Source organism: Rhinatrema bivittatum, chromosome 8 (genome assembly GCF_901001135.1).
Source record: "Rhinatrema bivittatum chromosome 8, aRhiBiv1.1, whole genome shotgun sequence".
Classification (NCBI taxonomy): domain Eukaryota; kingdom Metazoa; phylum Chordata; class Amphibia; order Gymnophiona; family Rhinatrematidae; genus Rhinatrema; species Rhinatrema bivittatum.
The window spans coordinates 81,793,572-81,816,246 of record NC_042622.1 but is presented as its reverse complement, the minus strand read 5'-3'; the positions used below and the strand labels follow the sequence as shown (position 1 = coordinate 81,816,246).

Below are 22,675 nucleotides of genomic sequence, written 5' to 3'. Positions count from 1 at the left end.
ATGTCCAGAACTCCCAGAGTCTTCAAGTTCTGGGAGACTAGGGCCGGTAATTCATCTCTGTGGAAAAATTGAAGCATGGTTCATTATGGCACCAGGCCTGGAGGGATTTCCCCATCCTCCAATGAATCCATATCCCCTTCATCGTCCGTGGTGTCTGAGTCCCTGTCAGAGGTACCTTTGGTGAGGCAAGGCATGTCCCGAGGCATGCTGATAGGGCTGGGAGGGTGAGGCCTTCCCAACTGGGGCTCAGCTGACTGCACCTGAACAAAGGTTTGTAGGCCCTGAAAGAATTCCAACCAAGTAAAGGCCACCGGGTCCATATTTTGCCCAGGAGGAACCAGGGGCCGCTGAACTGCCCTCTCCCGAGGAAGATGCAGCCTTGGAACTGCTCAGGTCCGGAGTGCTATCAGATAAGTTTGTGGCTGACCCATCCTCCGACTAGGAGGGGCCAGACTTGGAAAACTTCTGAGAGTCCAGCCCTTCCTGGGCCTCCTCACAGTGCTGACACAGGAAAGATTCCAGGTCAGACTGTGCAGCCCTAATATGGCAGGCAGCACAAAGGGAGTGTCGCTTGAGCTTCTTTGCTGCTGGGGCCATAATACTCTGTAACTTGTGCATTCAGTTGGCTAGTGCCTCTTGAGCGTGCACAGACATGCCTTGGCGCACGTAAATCTAAGCAGCCGGTTGTACGTGTAGTTATGCATGTGGTTATGCGCGTAGTTATGCACATAGATGTGCGTGCGTTAGGTGCACAAAGGGCCAGCCCGCACTGCGCGTACCGACGGACAATGGGGGAAAATGGCGCTGCACCAAACCGCACATGATATGGCGCCACCACAGCCAGCCACGTGGAGTGTCCACCTTGCCTGAAGTGAGGCCTAGCCCATCGGGGGGGGGTGGGGGGGGTGGTGTCGCTCAACCTGCTCGGAAAACCCCCTTCCCTTGTCCTGACGGGATCAAGAACGACATCGGTACAGCACGCCGAGCAAGAAGACTGGAGGAAAGACTTACTGAAACCCTTCCACGTCTCTGAATAGGAAAAGGTTTTCACTACTTACCTGGGCTCAGTGCTTACCGGCTGAGTACAGGAACGGTCTCCAGCTGTGGGGTGAGAGGGCTTAGGCCGTCACTGCTGCACTCTGCTTCCTGCACCTGCTGCCTTTCAGCTGCTTCAGCAGCAAAGTCCATGCCAGAACCGGCTACCGGATCAAGGCACACCTCTGAGGGATCTTGGAAATCAACTCAGGAATTCTCAACTGGGGGAGGGACCCTTAGGTATCACCACAGGAGAGCGGGGCTCGATCTTTCTCCCAATTTAGAAGTAAGATTAAATTTCTTCTTCAAACTAGTGCTAAAATCCTGCTAATCACCGCTGCTGGTGTAGGGATAGCGCATCCACATCTGCTAGGAGACGGAGAGATACTGAATGGCTGAGGTCACTGCAGGGGTATATCTAGGGTGACGTCAGCTTTGAAACCTGACTCAGTCTCCAACTGCAGCAGGGGAGCACATAACCCATTGGTCCTGAGTCCATCTGGCTTCATGCTAGGAAAAGAATATTTAAATTATGTCAACTCAGTACTGGTGACAACTCCCTCCATATCCAGGCACTTTCTGATGTGAGCACAGTCAGCACCTAAGTAGCAAATCTGCCATAACTGCACTAACTGCACTAACTGTCGGGACCCAAACAGCAACAATCCTACCTCTGGAAATGCAGCACTACCAATAATATACCAGACCATAGAACCGCAATACAATCTCTAGGTTGAACTGCTACAGAACCCTACACAGACCCTCACCAAATATAGAGCCAGTATGCCAATGTTTTTTATAATGATGCAGAGAATAATATTAGAGAGTGCTTGGTAAAAGAAAATTATTCCTTACCTACTAATTTTCGTTCCTGTAGTACCACGGATCAGTCCAGACAGTGGGTTATGTCCCCCTTCCAGCAGATGGAGTCAGAGCACAAAGCTGAAAGGACGGCCCCCTATAGGATGAAGCGCCCTCTGTGTCCCTTCAGTATTTAGAATATCAGAGCCAGAAAGCCCACTTGTAACCAGAAACAGGAAAACATGAACTTGAAAACCAGAACTTATAATGCTTAAAAACTTGCAAAGAGAACTGACATACAGGCTTATAGAGAGGAAGTAGAGCTGGGCACAATCAGAAATGGGAGGGCGTCTGGACTGAACCATGGTACTACAGGAACGAAAATTAGCAGGTAAGGAATAATTTTCTTTTCCCTGTACGTACCCGGATCAGTCCAGACAGTGGGATGTCCCAAAGCTTCCCTAAGTAGGGTGGGCCCTGGATAGCCCAGCAAGAAGAACGTTCGCACCAAATGAACCAAACTGTGAAGAGGGAACATGTAGGCGATAATGGCGCGCAAAAGTGTGCAAAGACTTCCAGGTGGCTGCTCTGCAGATTTCCTGAGCAGAAACAGAAGAGCTTTCCACCCAAGAAGTAGCTTGGGAGCGAAGAGAATGAGCCTTAATACCTGCCACCCAGCCCCAATGTAGGCGGAGGCAATTGCATCTTTTAACCACCTGGCAATGGTGGTTTTGGAAGCCTTGCAATCCTTCTTGGGGCCGCTCCAGAGGACAAAGAGATGGTCCGTAAGGCGAAACGGATTAGTGACATCTAGATAGTGCATAAGAACCCTCTTTATGTCAAGGCGCTTGAGCTCTGGAGACAATCAGTCGGAAAGGCTGGAAGTTCTACGGACTGATTCAGATGAAAAGTGGAAACCACCTTGGGTAAGAAAGCGGGTACCGTGCGTAAAGAGATCCCCGAAGTTGTAAAACAAAGGGAAGGCTCCCTACACGACAAGGCTTGTAATTCCGATAAGCAGCGAGCGGAAGAGATGGCTACTAAGAAGACGGTCTCAAGAGTGAGGTCTTTGACAGTGGCACTGCGAAGAGGTTCAACAATTGGAGGAGTCTGTGATGAAAAGGAAAAGTTTTCGTGGGGGGCCGGAGGCCCGCCAAGAGAGGATCTCCCTTCCAGTCTCATTGGGCCCCGTAGGTTCCTGTGGGGCTTCAATGTCTAGCTCTTCAAGAACCTGCGGAATAAGCGGGTCTAGTTCATCCCTCTGAAAGAGTCTTAAAACTCGCGGGTCATCCCCTTCTAGCAGCGGTATCGGGTCATCCAAGTCTGGATCTGGGTGTTGGGGGGAGGCAGGGGTCTGGATTAGCTGGCTGGGAGAGGGACCAGGAAGATCTGGAGGGTGGGAGCCCCCTGTGGTGCCTGTCCCCTGATGAACTGAAGGTTGTGATCCCCCTGCAGAGCCTGTCCCCGATGGGACCAGAGGATCAGGAACTTGAGAAAAATCTGGGATATCTCCACTGACTTGAAGTCTGGGAATTTTTGGGAGAGGGGGGGCTGTGGGATCCTGTGAGAGGCTTGCCAAATATGCACTGTGCATAAGCAAAATAAACTGTGCCAAAAATGGCCCCGGGGGGGCCACGGGAGGGACCCCATTAAGCTGTCCCACCATGGGATTGTGAATAGCAGGACTCGTCGGCGTCAGAATCGGTGGAGGGGGCGAGGAACCCGAGTCATCTGGTAAATAGGGAGATGCCGGAGCAGGCAGCTCCGAAACCAAGATGGCCACCGTTCCTTCTTGTGAACGGGATGGAGCCGGACTCCTCAAGGGCGGGCGCGCAGAAGCGCGCGAAAGCAGATGGCCCTCCGATGTGGACGAACCCTCCCCGCCGGGGAGGCAGTCAGAGCAAAGGCTATCGCGGGAGAGTCGACCCGACTCCCCGCAGGCTGTACATCGCGCCGAGCGCAGCATGGGAGAGTGAACAAATCGCTCTCCCGAAATTGTCAGCAGCAGTCTCAAACAGAGCTGTCAACACGGCCTGAGGAAAACGACTTCTCAGGGCGGGCTGCTGAGGGGGGAAGAGGTTGGAGCCACCAACATTCACCCTGCAAAGCGCTGAAAGAGAAAATCACAGACATATAACACTTACTCCCAGGAAATAGACAGGGAAAGAAGAAAGTGTCCCTATTAAGTTCTGCCTGCAAGCTCAGAGTGATTGGGAGAAATGAAAAAATTGAGACTTGTAACTGAAATATCTCCTTTTTTTTTTTATTTGTAAAGTTGATCCATATCAAAAAGGAAAGAAAAATAATATATAGTAAGAAATGCTGGGGAGACGGAGGTGTCCCCTGCCATCTGCTGGAGTCAGAGAAAAATACTGAAAGGGGCCGACCTTTCAGCTTTGTGCTCTGACTCCATCTGCTGGAAGGGGGACATAACCCACTGTCTGGACTGATCCGGGTACGTACAGGGAAGCTGCATTATTTGTACCTGTGCTTGGAAAATTTGAATAAAACATAAGCCACAAAAGAATGAACAGGAAAAAACTCTGTATAATATGTGTGTGTGTGTGTGTGTGAATGTGTGTAAGAGCCTCAGGGGAGGAGGAGGGGAACACACCTATGACTCAGAGCAACAGTACTGAGCAGGAAATGACTCCCAGCCCCATGTTCCTGCCTCTCTGCTCCCAGGAGAATGGGTCTTTTGTAAATGGTTCCTCTGTCAGTGGGGGAGGAAGGGGGAGGCCAGAGGCTTGGTGCAGTGCCTTCCTGTCAGTTCCTTCCCTTGCAGCTGAAATCTGAGCCCTCCCTTCCCAAAACACATTTAGAAGCTGAATTTCTCTGTGCCCTGCCCTTTTCTCTTAAAGGACCACGATCACTTATCTTCTGGCACATAGCAGATTCTAATACTGGCATCCTGTTCACAGTCTGGGTGCACCCATTTACACATTTGGTGTGCCCCTACACATCTTCACGCCTGCCATGTCCTAATGAAACACAAACAAATGTTGATATATATATATATATATATACACACATATATACCTGCTTAGCAACATTTGTTTGTGTTTTCATATATATATATATACCTGCTTAGCAACATTTGTTTGTGTTTTCATTAGGACATGGCAGGCGTGAAGATGTGTAGGTGCACAAGGTGAGTACACCAAAGAAAATAATTGAGAAGCGAGAATTTTAGAAACAAAACATTTGCTTCATTTTCCCCTCTTCATTGGCTAAAAGCAAGATCCAAAAATATTTTAGAATTCAACATTCCTCTGAGCAGAACCCAGTTATATCAAACCTATCCCTGGTGCTATAGTCACATCACAGTGCTTCAGGGGCCTCAGCAATAAGAGAGCACATGACTTGGGCCCTGCTGGGGATCACCAGAGCACACGTTCCAGATTAGGTTCTCAGAATCTTAGGAGAGGTGAAGGCAGTAACTGTTCTCACCTGAGTAATGAAGAGAATGCACTCAAGGAACATGTAATCTTTATGGTTGTCGTTCACAACCTTCTCGGCTAAGAAGTGCCGTGGTTCCAGGCTGGGGTGATCTAGGAAATAGGATTATATAATGTGATCAGATTGCTGGAGCCATGTTTCCCGCCCCATACTTTGGAAAACATCACAGTGACTGCTCATTACAAAATGGAAGCAGGATTCAATGCCTATGACCTCAAAGCAGTGGATGCCAAAATTCCCCAAAGTGTCAGGGACGGCAAGTCATTACCAGCCAATGTGCCTTAGTGACAGTGGAATCATTAGTGACACAAAAAATCTACAGCTAGGCTGGCACTGGAGAGATGAGCAGTGGAAAATGAAGCTGTGCATGAAAATAGAGTGTGTTATGTTGCAAGGTGTTCTCCGCACCTATCAGCTGAGCACTTCCCCAGATAAAGGGTAGAAACTGGAAGTCATCCAGCCCCCACACCCCTTGGCTGCCAGCTGGTTCCATCCGATAGGTTTTCTGGAGCTTCCGCATCACCTCCAGATATCTGTAAAGACAAAGGAACAAGAAAATTAGAGAGCAGGAGACTGAAAGAAGCAAAGAAGGAAAGAAATATGCAACCATTATAAACCTGCAGTATGGCTCTATGAAACAGCAATGCTACCCCCAACCTATATATACATACATATACACACACAAATACATACATTCCCCCCCCCCCCCCCCACACACACTGCAGAAAGTAGAGGCGAATGGGGACAGAGTGGGTTTGAAGTTCCCCCTCCTCTTTGGCCATTGGGCGACAGCACTACTAAAACGTATTCAGAATAAAAGCCTAATGGCTTGGTAGTAATTTACTAAAAATCCTAAATCAAACTGCAGGGTTCAAGCATCCGACCTGCCCTGCTGGGAGACTAGAAATACTGAGAAACTGCAGGGGGCATCATCATAGTTAAAGCAGTGGCAGTTTTACTTTCTCTGTCCCCGCCTGCTGGCACGGATGTATGAACCCAGGAGCCTGGACTGATCCGGTACATACAGGGAAAGGAATATTCACTCCTGTGAAGGCGAGGGCAAGCGTGGGAGTATTCACACTTATGAGGTAGATGGGGAAGAGAAAGCATTCACACCTGTGAGCATGATGGGGGCTGAAGTCGGGGGACAGAGTATTCACGCCTCTCAGGGTGAGAGAGCGGGGGAATAGTGTCTTTAGGAAAATTGGTTCTTACCTGCTAATTTTCGTTCCTGAAGTACCACAGACCAGCCCAGACAAGTGGGTTTTGCATCCCTACCAGCAGATGGAGGCAGAGAACCAAAGAGTTTGAGGCACAGCTACATAACCAGAGTGCCACTTGCAGTTCCTCAGTATTGACATGTAACCAAGCCAAATTAGAGATCAACCACCCTAACTATTGTATAAATAAGGGGAAAAGCAAGTTTGCTTACCATAAACGGTGTTTCCGTAGATAGCAGGATGAATTAGCCATGCTGTCATGGGAACTGCCAATCAGGGCCCGGGAGGTGGAGCTTTACCAAGCAGAGTGTCAAGTTTTCAGTCTGTGTGGCTGCGCGTGTGTTCCCACGCAGGAAAGTAACAGATTCTCCTCAGTCTGTATCTAAGCTTGAGCATAGCTGAACAGAAGGGCGACTACCAGGGAGGAGGGAGGGGCCGCATAGCTAATTCATCCTGCTATCTATGGAAACACAGTTTATGGTAAGCAAACTTGCTTTTTCCTGTTGATAGCAGGGCTGAATTAGCCATGCTGTCATGGGAGTCCCAAGCTCCCAATCACACGTTAGGATAGTTGTGATAAGTTTGCTTGATCATTGAAGTGTGGTAGTCGAGTATGTTACGTTGAAAAAGCCTGCAGTACAGCTTGACCTAGCTTTGCATCCGCTGCTGACTGTTGTCTAGGCAGTAATGAGAAGTGAAGGTATGAAGAGACGACCATGTGGCCGCTTTGCAAATGTCCACTGGCTGCACATTCCTGAGATGTGCTATTGAAGTTGACATGGCTCTGACCTGATGAGCACGGGGAATAGCAGGGAGGCATAAGTTCTGTTTGTTATAGCAAAACTGGATACACTGTATAATCCATCGCCAGCCCATCTCTATGGAACTCTTTACCCCATTATCTAAGAACTCAATTTGACACCAAAACATTCAAAAAAGACCTAAAAACCTGGCTTTTTACCAGAGCCTTCTCAGATGATCTTAACCACCAACACCAACAGACTTCCAACCAGACAACTCCATGAAAACAGAGACACCAGCCTATCAACCCATGAAAGATCAACACAACCATGAAATCTACAATAGGCATCTAAGAACATTTTCTATATAAACTTACCCACTATTACCTTCCCCAATGTAACCCAACATGATCTAGGAAATTCTATGTTAAAACCCTAATGTTACTATACTAATATTTTTGTCCTGTAAACCGTTATGATGGCAAAACCTAATACACGGTATACAAAACATGCTAAATAAATAAATAAATCCAGCTGGATATGGTCCGTTTGGCTACTGGTAAGCCCAGGGCATTCGGGTTAAAGGAGACAAAAAGTTGAGATGCACGATCAGTCATTTGCGTTCTTTCTTTGTAATATGACAATGCACGTTTACAGTTTAGCGTGTGCAATAAACGCTCCCTATCATTAGAATGAGGCTTTGGGAAGAAAGTTGGAAGTTCTATAGATTGATTGAGGTGAAATTGAGAGACTACTTTTGGGAGAAAGGCTGGATGAGTTCTGAGTACCACCTTGTTGTGGTAAAATTGCAGGTATGGGTCGTAGTGAACCAATGCTTGAAGTTCACTAACCCATCGTGGGGATGTTACCTCTACGAGGAAGACAACTTTCCATGTGAGGTATTTGATATTCGCAGAATCCAATGGTTAGAACGGTGCGAGCAATAATTGTTCTAGTAGTATGTTGAGGTTCCATGGAATCGGTGGCTTAGTAACTGGTGGTCGAAGATGTATTAAGCCTTTGATAAAGCGAGATAACAAAGGATGTCCAGTGACAGAGTGATTATTAACTGGTCTGTGGTAGACTGATATAGCACTCAGATGAACTCTTATGGACGATGTTGACAAGCCTGTCATGTAAAGGGAATGGAGATAGTCCATGAGTAATTCCGGTGAACAGTCTATCGGTGGAATACCATTTGCTGTACGGCAGGTAGAGTAATGCTTCCATTTGAAACTATAACTGCGCCTAGTTGATGGTTTTCTAGATTCCAGAAGAATCATTTGGGCTGCAGCTGAGACACCTTGGGCAGTCAATATCGTCCGTTCAATCTCCATGCAGTCAGATGGAGGGATGAGTGGAGCAGGTGAATGAGCACGCCTTGCTCTTGAATTAAAAGAAGATCTGGTTGATCTGGTAATCGAATCGGAGGTTCGATCAAAAGGTGTAAGAGATAGCTGTACCATGGTTGTCTGGGTCAAGCTGGGGCAATGAGGATCAGCTGACTTCCGTCCATTATGCATTTTTTAATTGTCCTGGTGATAAATGGAATTGGCGGAAAGGCATACAGGAGATTGGACGTCACGGAATGAGGAAGGCGTCCTGAGCAATCCGCAGGTGACTGGGCCAAATCAAGCAGAACCGTTGAAGTTGAGTGTTGGCTTCTGTAGCAAACAGGTCTATCGACGGAACACCCCATCGAGCGAAGATCTCTTGTACTATCTCTGGATTGAGCGACCGGGTGAAATATGCGACTTAACCTGTCCACTCTGGTATTGGCCACTCCCGGAAGGTAAGTAGCTTGCAAATGTATGGAATGTCGATGTGCATGGTGGAAGATCTGGAGGGCTTCCTTGCAGAGGGACCATGAACCGGACCCTCCTTGTTTGTTTATGTAGAACATCGCTACTTGGCTGTCCGTGTAGATCATGACTCTTCGACCCTGCAGATATGTTTGAAAGGTCTGTAGGGCAGTGCGTATCGCTCTGAGTTCTAGCAAATTTATTTGAAGGGTTTGTTCTGATTTTGACCAAAGGCCCTGTTTCGAACAGGTCGAGATGTGCTCCCCAACCCTTGCGCGACGCATCGGTGGTGAGGACTGCGTTGTGTGTCGGAGGGTTGAACAACGCTCCCTTGTCTAATGTGGGCTTGAGGAGCCACCAAGTGATATCTTTCTTCATTTGGGACATCTGCAATAGACGTTTCGTCAACGGTTATGAATGTTGCTTCCATTGGCATTTTAGTCCCCACTGTAAGAGTCTCATGTGTAGTCTTGTGTTTGGAACCGTGAAATTCCCTGCTGCCATGTGACCCAAGACTGTTAAGATTTCCCGAGCCGTCAGGTACCAAGTTGCATGTAGGGAGTGGAGCAGATAACGCATTTCTTGTTTCCTGTCGTCCGGAAGATACACTCTGGTGTGTGAGGTGTCCAGACGAGCTCTGATAAATTGTAGAAATTGAGGAGGTTGTAACGTTGATTTTGGAAAGCTGATCACTAATCCCAATCCCTGTAAACAATTGATTACTTGTTGAAGATGTTCCCTCAGGAGGGTTGGAGTTGAAGCTACTATTAACCAATCGTCCAGGGTATGGAAAGATTGTCATACCCTGCTGATGAAGGTAGGCTACCACCACTACCATGCATTTGGTGAATACTCTGGGTGCTGCCAAGAGGCCAAAGAGAAGAACCTTGTACTGGTAATGCTGATGTTTGTATTGAAAACAAAGATATTGCCATGAGGATGGAGTCTATGGAGCACATCCAATCGTTGGGTTGTAAGAGGGGAAGAATGGATTTCAATGATACCATCTTGAATTTCTCTTTGACAATCAATTTGTTCAATTCCCGAAGATCCAGAATTGGACGATAGCCTCCTGATTTCTTTATGGTCTCCCAGGCGAAAAAGTGAGCTCAGATCCTTCCCGGAGGTGCTTCTGTAGGGAGTGGTGGTGGCTGGGCCCTCCTTTTCTTAGAGGGCGCTTGTGAGTGTCTCGGCTCCTTATACTGCGAAGCAGTGAGGGCGGACGTAATAAATGTTTGCGGCCCAGATCCCTGGGCTCCGCATAGCACCTGCTGTCGTCGGCTATCCTTACCTCCAGTCCTGGAGGCCTGAGGATCCCACGACGAGGCTCTTTTCTTTGACGGACCCAACTGTTTAGCTGGGCCCGGAGACGAATGCACCTCGGAAGGAGGATTTTCCTCCCGTAAGTCCCTCATTTTGTAGGCCCGATGGCGTTGGGCTCAAGGCAACATTTGTTGGCAAAATTCACAGTCCGCCTGACTGTGGTCCGGTCCAAGGCAGCGGTGACAGACATGACTTTACCGCATGGACCCGGCTTAAACCCAGAGAGTTTCTTTGACATCGTTGTTGAAAAAAATTGTTAGAGAGAGGAGAAACAAGCTCCGCGTGCGTTCCCGCGCGCGCAAAAACAGAGGAGAATCTGTTACTTTCCTGCGCGGGAACACACGTGCAGCCGCAGCAACTGAAAACTCGACACTCTGCTTGGTAAAGCTCCGCCTCCTGGGCCCTGAGTGGCAGTTCCCATGACAGCATGGCTAATTCAGCTCAGCTATCAACAGGAAAAACACTTAACTCAAACAATAGAAAAACTCTTGAACACAGCATAAACATCAGTAGTCCAAGGAAGAACCAACCAACCAGGCCATCTTCTGAAGGCTCTATGTACAACCTGACAGTTCTTCCCAGAAAATGTGACCTAAGATGGACTTGCCACAACGTCTTGAGCAAACATTACACAGGCATGGGTCTCTGGACTGATCTGTGCTACTTCAGGAACAAAAATTAGCAGGTAAGAACCAATTTTCCTTTCCTGTTCATACCCCAGATCAATCAAGACAAGTGGGATGCACCAAAGCAACCCTATACTGGGCGGGTCATGAAAGATCCCCACGCAACACACTCTCGCCAAAGGAAGTAGAAATTCCATGTGTGTTGGGTAAGAGTATAGTGATAGGAGTATACTACCGTCCACCTGGCCGAAATGGTCAGACAGATGATGAAATGCTAAGAGAAATCAGGGAAGCTAACCAATTTGGCAGTATAGTAATAATGGGAGATTTCAATTACTCCAATATTGACTGGGTAAATGTACATAAGAAATTGCCATACTGGGTCAGACCAAGAGTCCAACAAGCCCCACAGGCCACATTGAGAGGTCTTACCGGCCGCAGCCACTTGGCCGGAGCTCTCTCTGGGATTTGTATGGGCTCCTCGAGAGGGCTGCTGCTGCCTGGCACCCTGCCTCTGCCCCCCAAATGGCACGGAACTCTTCGAGGAACAAAGACAGTGACCTTCCCAAAATGGGAACAAGGTGGAATATTTTTCCAAGCTGCCTTCCTGTCCTTTGGCAGTTTATGGCTCTTTGATTCTCCCAGCACTTTGATCAACTGCTCCAAGTCCTCCCCAAACAGCAATTTTCCCTTGAAGGGGAAATTACAGAGTTGCGACTTGCACCATATGTCAGCCAACTAATTTCGCAGCCATAACAAGCGTTGGGTTGAGACTGCCGCAACCATACTCCTGGCTGAAGTCCGGATCAAATTGTAAAGAGCATCCCCACATACACAATTCCGGCCTCCACCTGGGCTGCCTGGCTATCAGTGCCAGTCACGGATGAAAGCTTCTCGAGCCTTCTGGACCCAGCACAAACATGCCCTTTGCATGAGGCTACTACAGATTGCAGCTTGCAGACTCAAAGCAGAGACCTCGAACATCCGTGACAAATGATTATGATCCTGCACATGCTTTAAGGCCGCTGATCCTGCCACCGGGATCGTCTTCTTGGTAACCACTGACACTGAAGAATTCTTGGGCAACTCCAACAGCTGAAGCACTTCCTCAGTCAGAGGATACAACTTCGCCATAGATACAACTTCAGGCCCGCCTCCGGGAGAATCCACTCCCAGCTTACCAGCTCCCTGACCTTCTTTGGGAGCGGAAAAGCCGTAGGCAGCCCTCAGAGACCATCCAAGGCCAGGTCCACCCCCTCACTATCCAACTCCTCTTGGACCAGTTTAATCCCCAGCTCCTGCAGAATATGGCGAATAAGCGACTTCAGCTCCTTACGAAAAACCCGAACCACACAGGAATCATCACCTTCCGATACCAGAATCTCCTCCGGATCCACCATGTCCTTATCTACTCCTGATCGGGATCTACCAGATCCCCAAGGTCCACAGGCACAACCCTGGGATCAATCTGGGTCATCCAGGTAAGAGTCCCCCCAACAACCAGGATCCAGTCCCAGGTGGCGGAGAAGTTCTCCTGACCCCCTAATTGAGGAAGCCCATGGCACCTTCGGAGCAGTATGAACCAGAGGGCCCGCAGATCGCTTAGCCCCCACAATATTCCTGGCCAGGTATGCCTTGTGCATAAGGAAAACAAAGTCCATGGACAAACCCAAGTTGTTCTCCTCATCAGACCCAGGACTGGCCAGATCCTCCTTCCCCAATTCCTGTGCTGATGCAAAAACTGGTGAAAATAGGGGGAGGGGAATCTCCGTGCCTAAGCCACTTCTCCTCCTGGATCTTGTTTTCCCCCTATCAGCAAGACCCTTCAGATCCCACGCTGAGTCAGCAACTGGACCCTGGGATCGAGTGGTCTTGCGCCTGGGCTTGGCCCCCTTCCCGAGGAGCGTTCCCCGCCTGAAGCATAATTACAGCATAAAACCTGTGCATTAAGCTGCCCCGGGGCCGCCCACACGAGCAGCAACTTTTACTGCGGTGCGATTCAGCCAGTGGCGCCATATTTAGACACACACGGTCAGGCATGCACCTCACTGTGTGGTTGCGGCGAGCAGGAAACTAAATCAATACAGGCAAGTGAAGGAAAAAACAGCCATGCAGCTCAGCCTGGATCCCCAAGCCGATCGCTGCAAGTAGCAGTCCCCGTGACGCTGCCTACCAGATCTGGCCTGCCTTGACCTGCCAGGAAAGAGCCGAACACCGCCGCTCAGCTTTTTTTTTTTTTTTTATATAAAACCTTTTACGGAGGCAGGAGCAGCCCAGCCATCAAGGAAACCACAGCAGAAAGACAGAAAAATCCCTAAAGATACTTTCCTGCTGCTGGAATCTGGGAAGAAGCCTCAAGGAACATAGAGGGAACCAGCAACCCTGGCTGTCAGCTCCCTGGAACTGCTGCAGGTCAAGCTGCTCAGGGATTTCTAACCCCCTGCTTGCCCGGCTCAATGTGAGGGATGGCCCACGGAGGAACCTAACACCTCAGGGAGCTACCCTTCTTCTCTCAAATTTCTTACATTTTTTTTTTAAACTCCAGACTGCAGGTTTGCAGCTCTACTATCTGCTGGAGATAGAGCAATACTGAGGGACTACAGGTGGCACTCTAGGTTATGTAGCTGTGCTTCAAACTCTTTGGTTCTCTGCCTCCATCTGCTGGAAGGGATACAAAATCCACTTGTCTGGACTGATCTGGGGTACGTACAGGAATAGGGAAAGGAAAATTGGTTCTTACCTACTAATTTTCGTTCCTATAGTACCCCAGGTCAGTCCAGACTCCTGGGTTTTGCCTCTCTCTTTTTTTTTTCCTTTAAACTTTACTGAACCTTTACTAACTGATACACAACACCTAAATAAATAAATAAATACATAAAAAATAGGCTGCCTCAGATCAAAAGCCTACCTGAAGCCTGCAGCCACCTAAGTGGCCTCGTGAAGGGAGGGATCTGGACCACCAGATTTACACCCCACTGGAGCACAGGCCGAGGTCACACAAGGGTCACCAACCCCCAGCCTGCCCGCCTCAACCGGACAGGGAAGAACCCACTAGGCTCAAAAAGAAAAAAAAATTGTCTCAGCTGCAGAACTGCAGGTTCTGCACCCATCTACCATCTGCTGGACCGAGGAACTGCAGGTGGCACATGTGGTTAAATAGCAGTGTCAGTAAAACTCTCTCTATCTCATCTGCTGAAAGGAAGGCAAAATCCAGGAATCTGGACTGATCTGGGTGTGTACAGGGAATTCCTGTTCCTTTCTCTTTAGGACTAAGCACCTTAGTCCTAAAGAGAAAGAGGAGCAGAGTGCTATACTAGGGACCAGACACACAGCCATAGCTCAGAAGTTACAATATGTTCAGTTACTGCCACGGGCATCCAATAACCTACTAGTCTAGACTCACACCCCAGCACATGTCCTACACCATTGTCCTAGGGTGTGAGTCTGCACATGTCAGCACACGTCAGCACCGAACCTGGACTCATACATCAGCACATTCTTGCACCCACCCTTGGTCCCTTCAGCCACATCCTAAATCCTACTTCTACCAGTCCACACTCTATATCGCACTGATTTGGTTTATAGTTCATGCTTACCTGTTAAACACCTTGAACACAATGGCCAGTTGATCATCAACCTTCAGAACCCCAATTTTGCAGAGACAGCAGAGGAAGGCAGCAAACGCAGCCTCGTGACCTGGGAAAGAGCAGTGAAGAGGATAGGAAGGAGAGAAAAATAGATTGCACACAAGTGATTGTGGACTTGAAGACAGGCACTGTGTGAGTGGAGAAGGAGCAGACATGACCATGAAGAAGTTTACCCTTCCCTGATAATTTCCTTTTCTTGAGTACAGTCCAGATGTGTGGGCTATGCTCACTGACCAGCAGATGGAGACAGAGTAATAAGCTTGCTGATGTCATCATTTATCGGCACCTGTACTGACCTCAGCCTGCCAGTATTATCTATAGCAAGCTAACTCCACAAACCATTAAAAACCCCATAATACCAAAGGGTTTCCAACAAATTAGAAACATTGATAGCAGGAAATTTAGAACTTAGAAAACTAGAAGATAGAACAAAAAGATTACACACCTATTAAGTCTCAAGATGTCCATTCACGTCTCCCTTTGAATAAAAACGTTGCTAACTAAAAGTAAGCTATATTTGGCAGATATGATGTCCAAATGATGATGCTTTGAAAAAGAATGTAGAGAATACCATGTTGCTGCTTTACAGATGTCCTGATGAGATACCAACTACAGTTCTGCCCAGAAGTCTCTTGGGCTTTGGTGGAAAGTGCCTTGACCTGTTTGGGCAAAATTTTTCCGCCATCTATAAAAGCCGCAGTATTGACTTAATCCATCGAGCTATGAAAACATTTGCTGCCATTTCACCTTTGCATGGACCAGCGTACAGTACAAAACAAATGATCAGATTTTCTGAAATAAATTGTCATTTTCAAACATCTCAATAAAGCTTTTTGGACATTCAAGAAATCCCAGTTTGGGAAATCTTGGCTTTTAAGATGCTTACTAAAAGAAGGCAAAGAGACCGCTCAATTTAGATGGAAAAACAATACCACTTTCAGAAGGATGATGGAACTGTATGAATTTTGACCGAATCCTGAGTAATTACCAAGCAAGTTTCCCTGCTACAACAAAGCCTGCAATTCTGATACAAGCCTCACAGATCCAACAGCAATTAGAAAGGCTACTTTCAAGGTCAAGAGGTTCAAGGATAATGTTATCTTTTTTAGCAAGTTCTAAGTTCAAAACCCAAGAAGGAACTGGGTCTCTCAATGGAGGTCTATGCTTGGAATAGTCTTCCTGAACTGGTGCATCATGCTCTGTGTTTCGTCGTTTTTAAATCCCATCTGAAGACTTACCTTTTTCAAGCTGCTTTTAAATTTTAGGCGTGATTGTAGTAAGTAGAAAGTAGTAGTAGTAGTAGGTCGTAGGTCTAATGTACTTCACACCCTTTCTCAAGAAGAAAGATCAGGACGGGCTGATAAAGGTTTGTCTTGTACACACTGTCTAACAAGGTATAGCTGCCACCTGAATCTTCAAAGAGTTGAGCGCTAACCCTTTAGTAAGCCCATTCTGAAGAAGTTCAAGAATGCAAGGAATTAAAACACTCCTAGAAACTATCCGCCCAACAGAACACCAATGTTCCAAACCTTACAGACATGAAGGCCAGGCCATAAAAGAGAAGTGAGATGGATCCTCATGAAGAACTGGACTTTGTGAGAGAAGATTTATGTCTTGAGGAAGCTGTAATGGAGTTCTATCCTGCAGCTTCAGCAGATCGGCATACCATGAACATTCTGGCCAATCTGGAGCTACTAGAATAACCAGACCCTGATGTTGGGCAATCCTGTGCAGAACTCTTATCATTGGTCACAGACGGAATATATACAGAAGGGATTATGTCACCCAATTCTGCACTAGCGCATCCAGACCTGATGATCCCTTGTCTTTCCAGTGACTGAAAAATCTCTAAATCTTTGCATTCATGGAAACATCCATCAAATCTATTAGTGGAGTTCACCATTTGAGAATTATCTGATCAAAGACCTCTTGAGATAAAGACCACTCTCCCAGATCTACGATATTCCAAATGACTTAATCTGACTAGATGTTGTACATTTTGGCTATGCACAAGGCTGATAAGATTCCTCAGGTGATTTTTGCCATTTATTGAAGAAGCAGGATTAACCTTCTCAGCAACCTGAGGGCTCTTCAAGCCAACTTGATGATTCACATGAGCTACTGATGTAACACTGTCTGATAAAATCCTCGCCACTTGTCCTCCTATAAGGTCCACAAAATGTTCCAGTGCCAGCTGAAATGCTCTTGTCTCCAATCGATTTATGGACCTCCCTGCTTCTTCCTTTGTCCCTTCACAAACTAGTCCATTCATTGAGCTTTGTATCCAGAGAGGTTGGTGTCTGTTACTGTTATCCAGAGCAGAGGCTCCAGATTAAACTTCAAAATTCTAGAAAAAGGAGTCAATCACCATCAGAGACTGATCCTCGCTTGATCAGGGCCTGACAGCCTCAGATAGTAATAGGAAAATTGGTTCTTACCTGCTAATTTTCGTTCCTGTAGTACCACGGATCAGTCCAGACTCCTGGGTTTATACATCCGTGCCAGCAGATAGAGTCAAGAGAAAGTTTCACTGACACTGCTTGATAAGCCCTAGTGCCACCTGCAGTTCCTCAGTATTGATATATACCCAAGCAAAAAAAACGCATTTGCAAAACTTGCAAAACTCCTAATAAAATGCTGAATAACAGTCTGCATAGCAAATAAGTAGTACAGCTGAGCGGAAGGTTCTCCACCTCTATAAAGTAGGCAGATTCTGGACTGATCCGTGGTACTACAGGAATGAAAATTAGCAGGTAAGAACTAATTTTCCTTCCCTGTCTGTGGCTGAATCGCAGGCATGCTAGTCTGACTGCTCGAGCTTCCAGGCGGTTTATGTTCCATTCTGCCTTTTCCTTGTTCCATTGTCCCTGGGCCGCCAGCTCCTGACAGTGGGCTCCCAACCCTCGCAGGCTCGCATCCGTAGTGAGCAAGATCCAGTTCGGTGGGGATAGGCTTACTCCTCTGCTTAGGTGGTCTTCCTGTAGCCACCACTGAAGCTGAGAATGTACCTCCGCTGGTAGCTGGAGGCGAATTGAGTAGTGACAGTAAGGAGCATTGGAGCGTTCACATGTGAGCCCTAGCCCACGGAATGACCTCCAGGGTTGATGCTATGAGGCCAAAGACTTGAAGATAGTCCCATACCTTGGGGAGTGCATTGGTCATCAATCATCGAATTGTTCCATCAGTTTCCTTCTCGGGGGAGGGAGGAAGACTTTGTTTGTTTGGTGTCGAAAAGGGCCCCCAGGTACTCTAGAGATTGAGAGGGCTGCGGACTACTCTTGCTCGTGTTCACAACCCAACCGAGTTCCTGTAGTATGCTCTTGACTCTGCTGGTCACCTGCCAGCTCTCTCCCGAAGACTTTGCCCTGATTTAGCCAATCGTCCAGGTAAGGGTATACAAGAATCCCTTTCTTCCTCAGTGTTACCGCCACGACCACCATAATTTTGGAGAATGTTCTGGGGGCGGTTGCTAGGCCGAAGGGTAGTGCTCGGAACCGATAATGGTGACCCAGTATCACAAAGAGTAGAAAACGCTGGTGATCTTGATGGACTGGAATGTGAAGGTAGGCTTCGGAGAGGTCCAGGGAGGTCAGAAACTTTCCTGGTTGTATTGCCATTATGACTGAGCGAAGAGTCTCCATGCGGAAGTGTAGTATCCGCAGATGATGGTTGACGTTCTTGAGGTCCAAGATGGGTCGGAATGATCCTTCCTTTTTGGGAATGATAAAATAGATGGAATAGCGCCCCGTATTTTGTTGGGGCGTGGGAACCGGAGTTATTGCTTTCAGACTGAGTAGTCTTGTCAGGGTGGCTTCCACTGCCAGTTTCACTGTGTGGGAGTGGCAGGGTGACATCATAAATTTGTCTTGAGGGATGCTGCGGAACTCCAGAGTAACCTTTTTGAATGATGTTTAGTACCCATTTGTCCGATGTGATCTCGACCCATGTTTGGTAGAAGAGGGTAAGTCGACCCCCTATTTTCTCTTCCTGTGGATGGGTCGGGCCCATTCTCATTGTGGAGCACGGCTGGAGCCTGCCCCCGGGCCTGCTCCTCTCTTGGTTTGTCAGTTCCGAAAGGGCTGGGACCTTGCGGAGGGATGAGGTGCCTGGAAACGTGAGATCCTGTAGGGTCTAAAGCGTTGCAAGCCTCTGCCCTTGGTTCTTCTTGGAGAGGGACGCTGAGATCTTTTATTCCTATCTTCCGGTAGCCGAGGCACAGGAAAATTAGTTCTTACCTGTTAATTTTCGTTCCTGTAGTACCATGGATCAGTCCAGACCGTGGGTTGAGCCTCCTGTCCAGCAGATGGAGACAGACCAAAACTGAAAGGGTATCCTATATCAGGACAGAGCCTACCCTGCAGCCCTTCAGTATAACCATTGTCAAAGCAGAAAACAACAAACGTAAGTAGGATCAAGCAAGTAACCAAAAAGCTCAATTGAGCAATAACATTGTAAAGAACATGGTAGAACTAAGCGCTCTTGCATATACTTGGTTCTCAACGACCAAGGCTTCCGGTGTAATCGTCCTGTGTTCAGTAGAAAATGAAGTATGAACTTCTGAGAATCTGCAATAACAAGCTTCGAGTGGACAGTAAAAAAAAGAAACAGGGAAGGGCGTCTGGACTGATTCGTGGTGCTACAGGAACAAAAATTAACAGGTAAGAACTAATTTTCCTTTCCCTGTACATACCCGGATCAGTCCAGACCGTGGGATGTACCAAAGATTCCCTAACCCGGGTGGGACAGAGACAGTCCAGCTCGAAGCACTTGCCACCCAAAAGAATCAAAAACCGGTGCTTGCACATCCAGATGGTAGTGTCAAGCAAAAGTATGCAGGGACATCCATGTGGCGGCCCTGCAAATCTCTTGCGGAGAAAGCAATTGGCTCTCCGCCCAGGAAGTACCTTGAGAACGCAACGAATGAGCCTTTAGGCCCTCAGGAACTGCCCAACCTTGGCAAAGATAGGCCGAGGAAATCGCCTCTTTCAACCACCGCACAATAGTAGTCTTAGAAGCCGGTTTGCCCCGATTGGGACCACTCCAGAAGACAAAAAGATGATCCGAGACCCGAAAGTCATTGGTGACCTGGAGATACCAGAGTAGAACTCATTTGACATCAAGTCTGCGAAGATCGCTCCCAGCGGTACCCACAATCTCCTCTGGGGAGAATGCTGGAAGCTCCACCGACTGGTTGACATGGAAAGTGGAGACAACCTTCGGCAGGAAAGAAGGCACCGACTTGAGAGAAACTCCTGAATCGGAAAAACGCAAAAAAGATTCCCGACAAGACAATGCCTGGATCTCGGAAACACGTCGAGCAGAAGAAATAGAGACTACAAAAAAACTGTCTTGAGCGTGAGGTCCTTTACCGTAGCTCGACGGAGAGGCTCGAATAGGGCAACACAGAGGGCCCGGAGGACAAGATTAAGACTCCACGATGGGCAAGTAGAGAGAGCAGGCGGATGTAGGTGCTTGACTCCCTTCAAGAACCGAACCACGTCCGGGTGGCCCGCTAAGGGATGACCCTCGACCCGTCCAAGGAGAGAGCCGAGAGAGGAAACTTGCACATGCAGGGAACTGAATGAAAGGCCCTTGGAGAGACCCTTCTGTAAAAAAGAAAGAACCAATGAGACCGGAGCGGAGCGTGCTGAGACGCCAGACTCTGCACAAACAGTCTCAAAGACCTTCCAAACGCGCACGTAAACTAGAGAAGTCGACTGCTTCCGAGCTCGCAGCAAAGTGGAGATAACTTCCTCCTTATAGCCCTTACGCCTCAGGCGTCTCCATTCAAAAGCCAGGCCGCTAGACAAAAGTGATCGGCCTGGTCGAAAAATTACAGGCCCCTGCTGAAGCAGACAAGGAAGATGGCCTAGAGAAGAGAGGGCCGTCCGTCGCCAGGTTGACGAGATCCGCGAACCATGGTCTGCGAGGCCATTCGGGTGCTACCAGAACCACTGGCCCTCTGTGTAGTTCTATTCTTCGGAGAACTTTTCCACCAGAGGTCACGGAGGAACATGTACAGAAGGATGTCCGCGGGCCAAGAAAGAGCCAGAGCATCCACTCTCTCCGAGCTGTGCTCTCTCCAGCGGCTGAAGAACCGATTGGCCTTGGCATTGCGCAAGGTCGCCATGAGGTCCAGGTGAGGGGAAGCCCACCTGTCGACGATCAGATCCATGGCTTCTTCCGAGGGTTCCCACTCTCCCGGATCGAGAGACTGGCGAGTGAGGAAATCAGCCTGAACATTCTCCTTGCCCACTATGTGGGAAGCCGCTAGGCAATCCAGATGCCGTTCCGCCCAGTCGAAGAGACGGCTGGCTTCTAGGGCCACCAGGCGACTGCGAGTGCCTCCCTGACGACTGATGTAAGCTACGGTGGTGGAGTTGTCGGCAAGAACCCTCACCGCTTTGCCGCGTATCAGGGGCAGAAACTCCTGCAGAGCCAGACGCACCGCCCAGGCCTCCAACCGATTGATGTGCCAACGAGCCTGAACCGGCGACCAGCTCCCCTGAGTGGACTGGGACTGGCAGACTGCGCCCCAGCCCGAGAGACTGGCGTCCGTGGTTACTATCGTCCGCTGTGGAGATTGGAGAGGCATTCCTCGGAGAAGATGACGAAGCGAAAGCCAACACTGCAAGGCGGCGACGGTAGAGGCCGAAAGCGGGAGAACTACTTGGAACTGTTCCGACACCGGCTGCCAACAGGATAGCAAAGCTCTCTGTAACGGTCGCATATGAGCAAATGCCCAGGGGACGAGGTCGATGGTGGAAGCCATCGAGCCCAAGGCCTGAAGGTAGTCCCAGGCCGTCGGAAGAGAGTAGATTCCGAACCTGGTCAATCAACTTGATAGCCTGCGCACAAGGGAGGAACACCTTGCCTATCCGAGTATCGAAGTGGGCTCCCAGGAACTCTAACACCTGGAAAGGCTGAAGCTTGCTTTTGGGAAAATTCACTATCCAGCCGAGAGATGCGAGGAGAGCTAGAACCTGATCCACCACCTGTCTGCAGAGAGTCTCCGACTTGGCCCTTACAAACCAGTCGTCCAGATAGGGGTGGACTAAGACTCCTTCGCGGCGGAGGGCCGCCGCCACCACCACCATGACCTTGGTGAAGGTGCATGGTGCGGTAGCAAGGCCGAAAGGCAGCGCCCGAAACTCAAAATCTTGGTTGAGGATGTGGAAGCAAAGATACATTTGGTAATCGCAGTGAATCGGAATATGGAAGTATGCCTCTGTTAAATCGAGAGAGGCGAGGAACTCTCTCCGGGGTGAACCGCCGCGATGACCGCTCTCAAGGTTTCCATGTGAAAATGTGGGATCTTGAGGGCCCGGTTGACCCTCTTGAGGTCTAAGATCGGCCGAAAAGCCCAGTCCTTCTTGGGAACCATGAAGTAAATAGAATACTGGCCTGAGCCGAGCTCTTCCTTCGGAACCGATACAACTGCGCCCAGACTCAGTAGTCTGGCGAGGGTTTGCTCCACCGCCTCCCGCTTGAGACGACCGCATGTGGAGAATACGAAGAGGTCCGGTAGATCGCGAACAAATTCTAAGGCGTAACTGTCTCGGACAATGTCAAGGACCCACTGGTCCGACGTAATTTTGACCCATTCCTCGAAGAACAGGGAGAGGCGACCACCCAGAAAAGGGACCGAGGAATGGGTCAACCGAACTTCATTGTGTGGCGGGCTTTGGGGTGGCGCGCTGAGAGTGTCCGTCGCGGAAGGAGCAACACCCACAAAAGGGCTGAGACCAAGATTGAGACCGGGAAGAATAACCCCTAGAGGAGCCACCTCGTCCTCGGGGCGTATATCTCCTCTGCCCCCGGAAGCGAGGACGGGAGGGCATAAAGGATCGAGATTGTTTCGGACAGTCCTCTGGTAGCTTATGAACCTTGTTTTCCCCCAAGGAATTAATAAGCTGCTCAAGGTCCTCTCCAAAAAGCAACTTACCTTTGAAAGGCAACATGCCCAGCAGTGCCTTGGAGGACGGGTCAGCCGACCAATTGCGCAGCTAGAGGAGCCATCTA

General features: G+C 48.7%; 1 protein-coding gene across 4 annotated transcripts in view; it reads right to left on the bottom strand.

Moving 5' to 3' along the window:
• PTPA (protein phosphatase 2 phosphatase activator) overlaps positions 1-22,675 on the bottom strand; it is a 75,795-nt gene that overhangs the window by 28,254 nt on the left and 24,866 nt on the right. For all 4 annotated transcript variants that reach the window (XM_029612043.1, XM_029612045.1, XM_029612042.1 and 1 more), the window contains 3 exons: positions 14,603-14,702; positions 5,704-5,828; positions 5,287-5,387 (listed from right to left, as the gene is read on the bottom strand). In XM_029612043.1, coding sequence (XP_029467903.1) covers positions 5,287-5,387; positions 5,704-5,828; positions 14,603-14,702 — 326 coding nt within the window. The remainder of the gene's footprint in view (positions 1-5,286; positions 5,388-5,703; positions 5,829-14,602; positions 14,703-22,675) is intronic.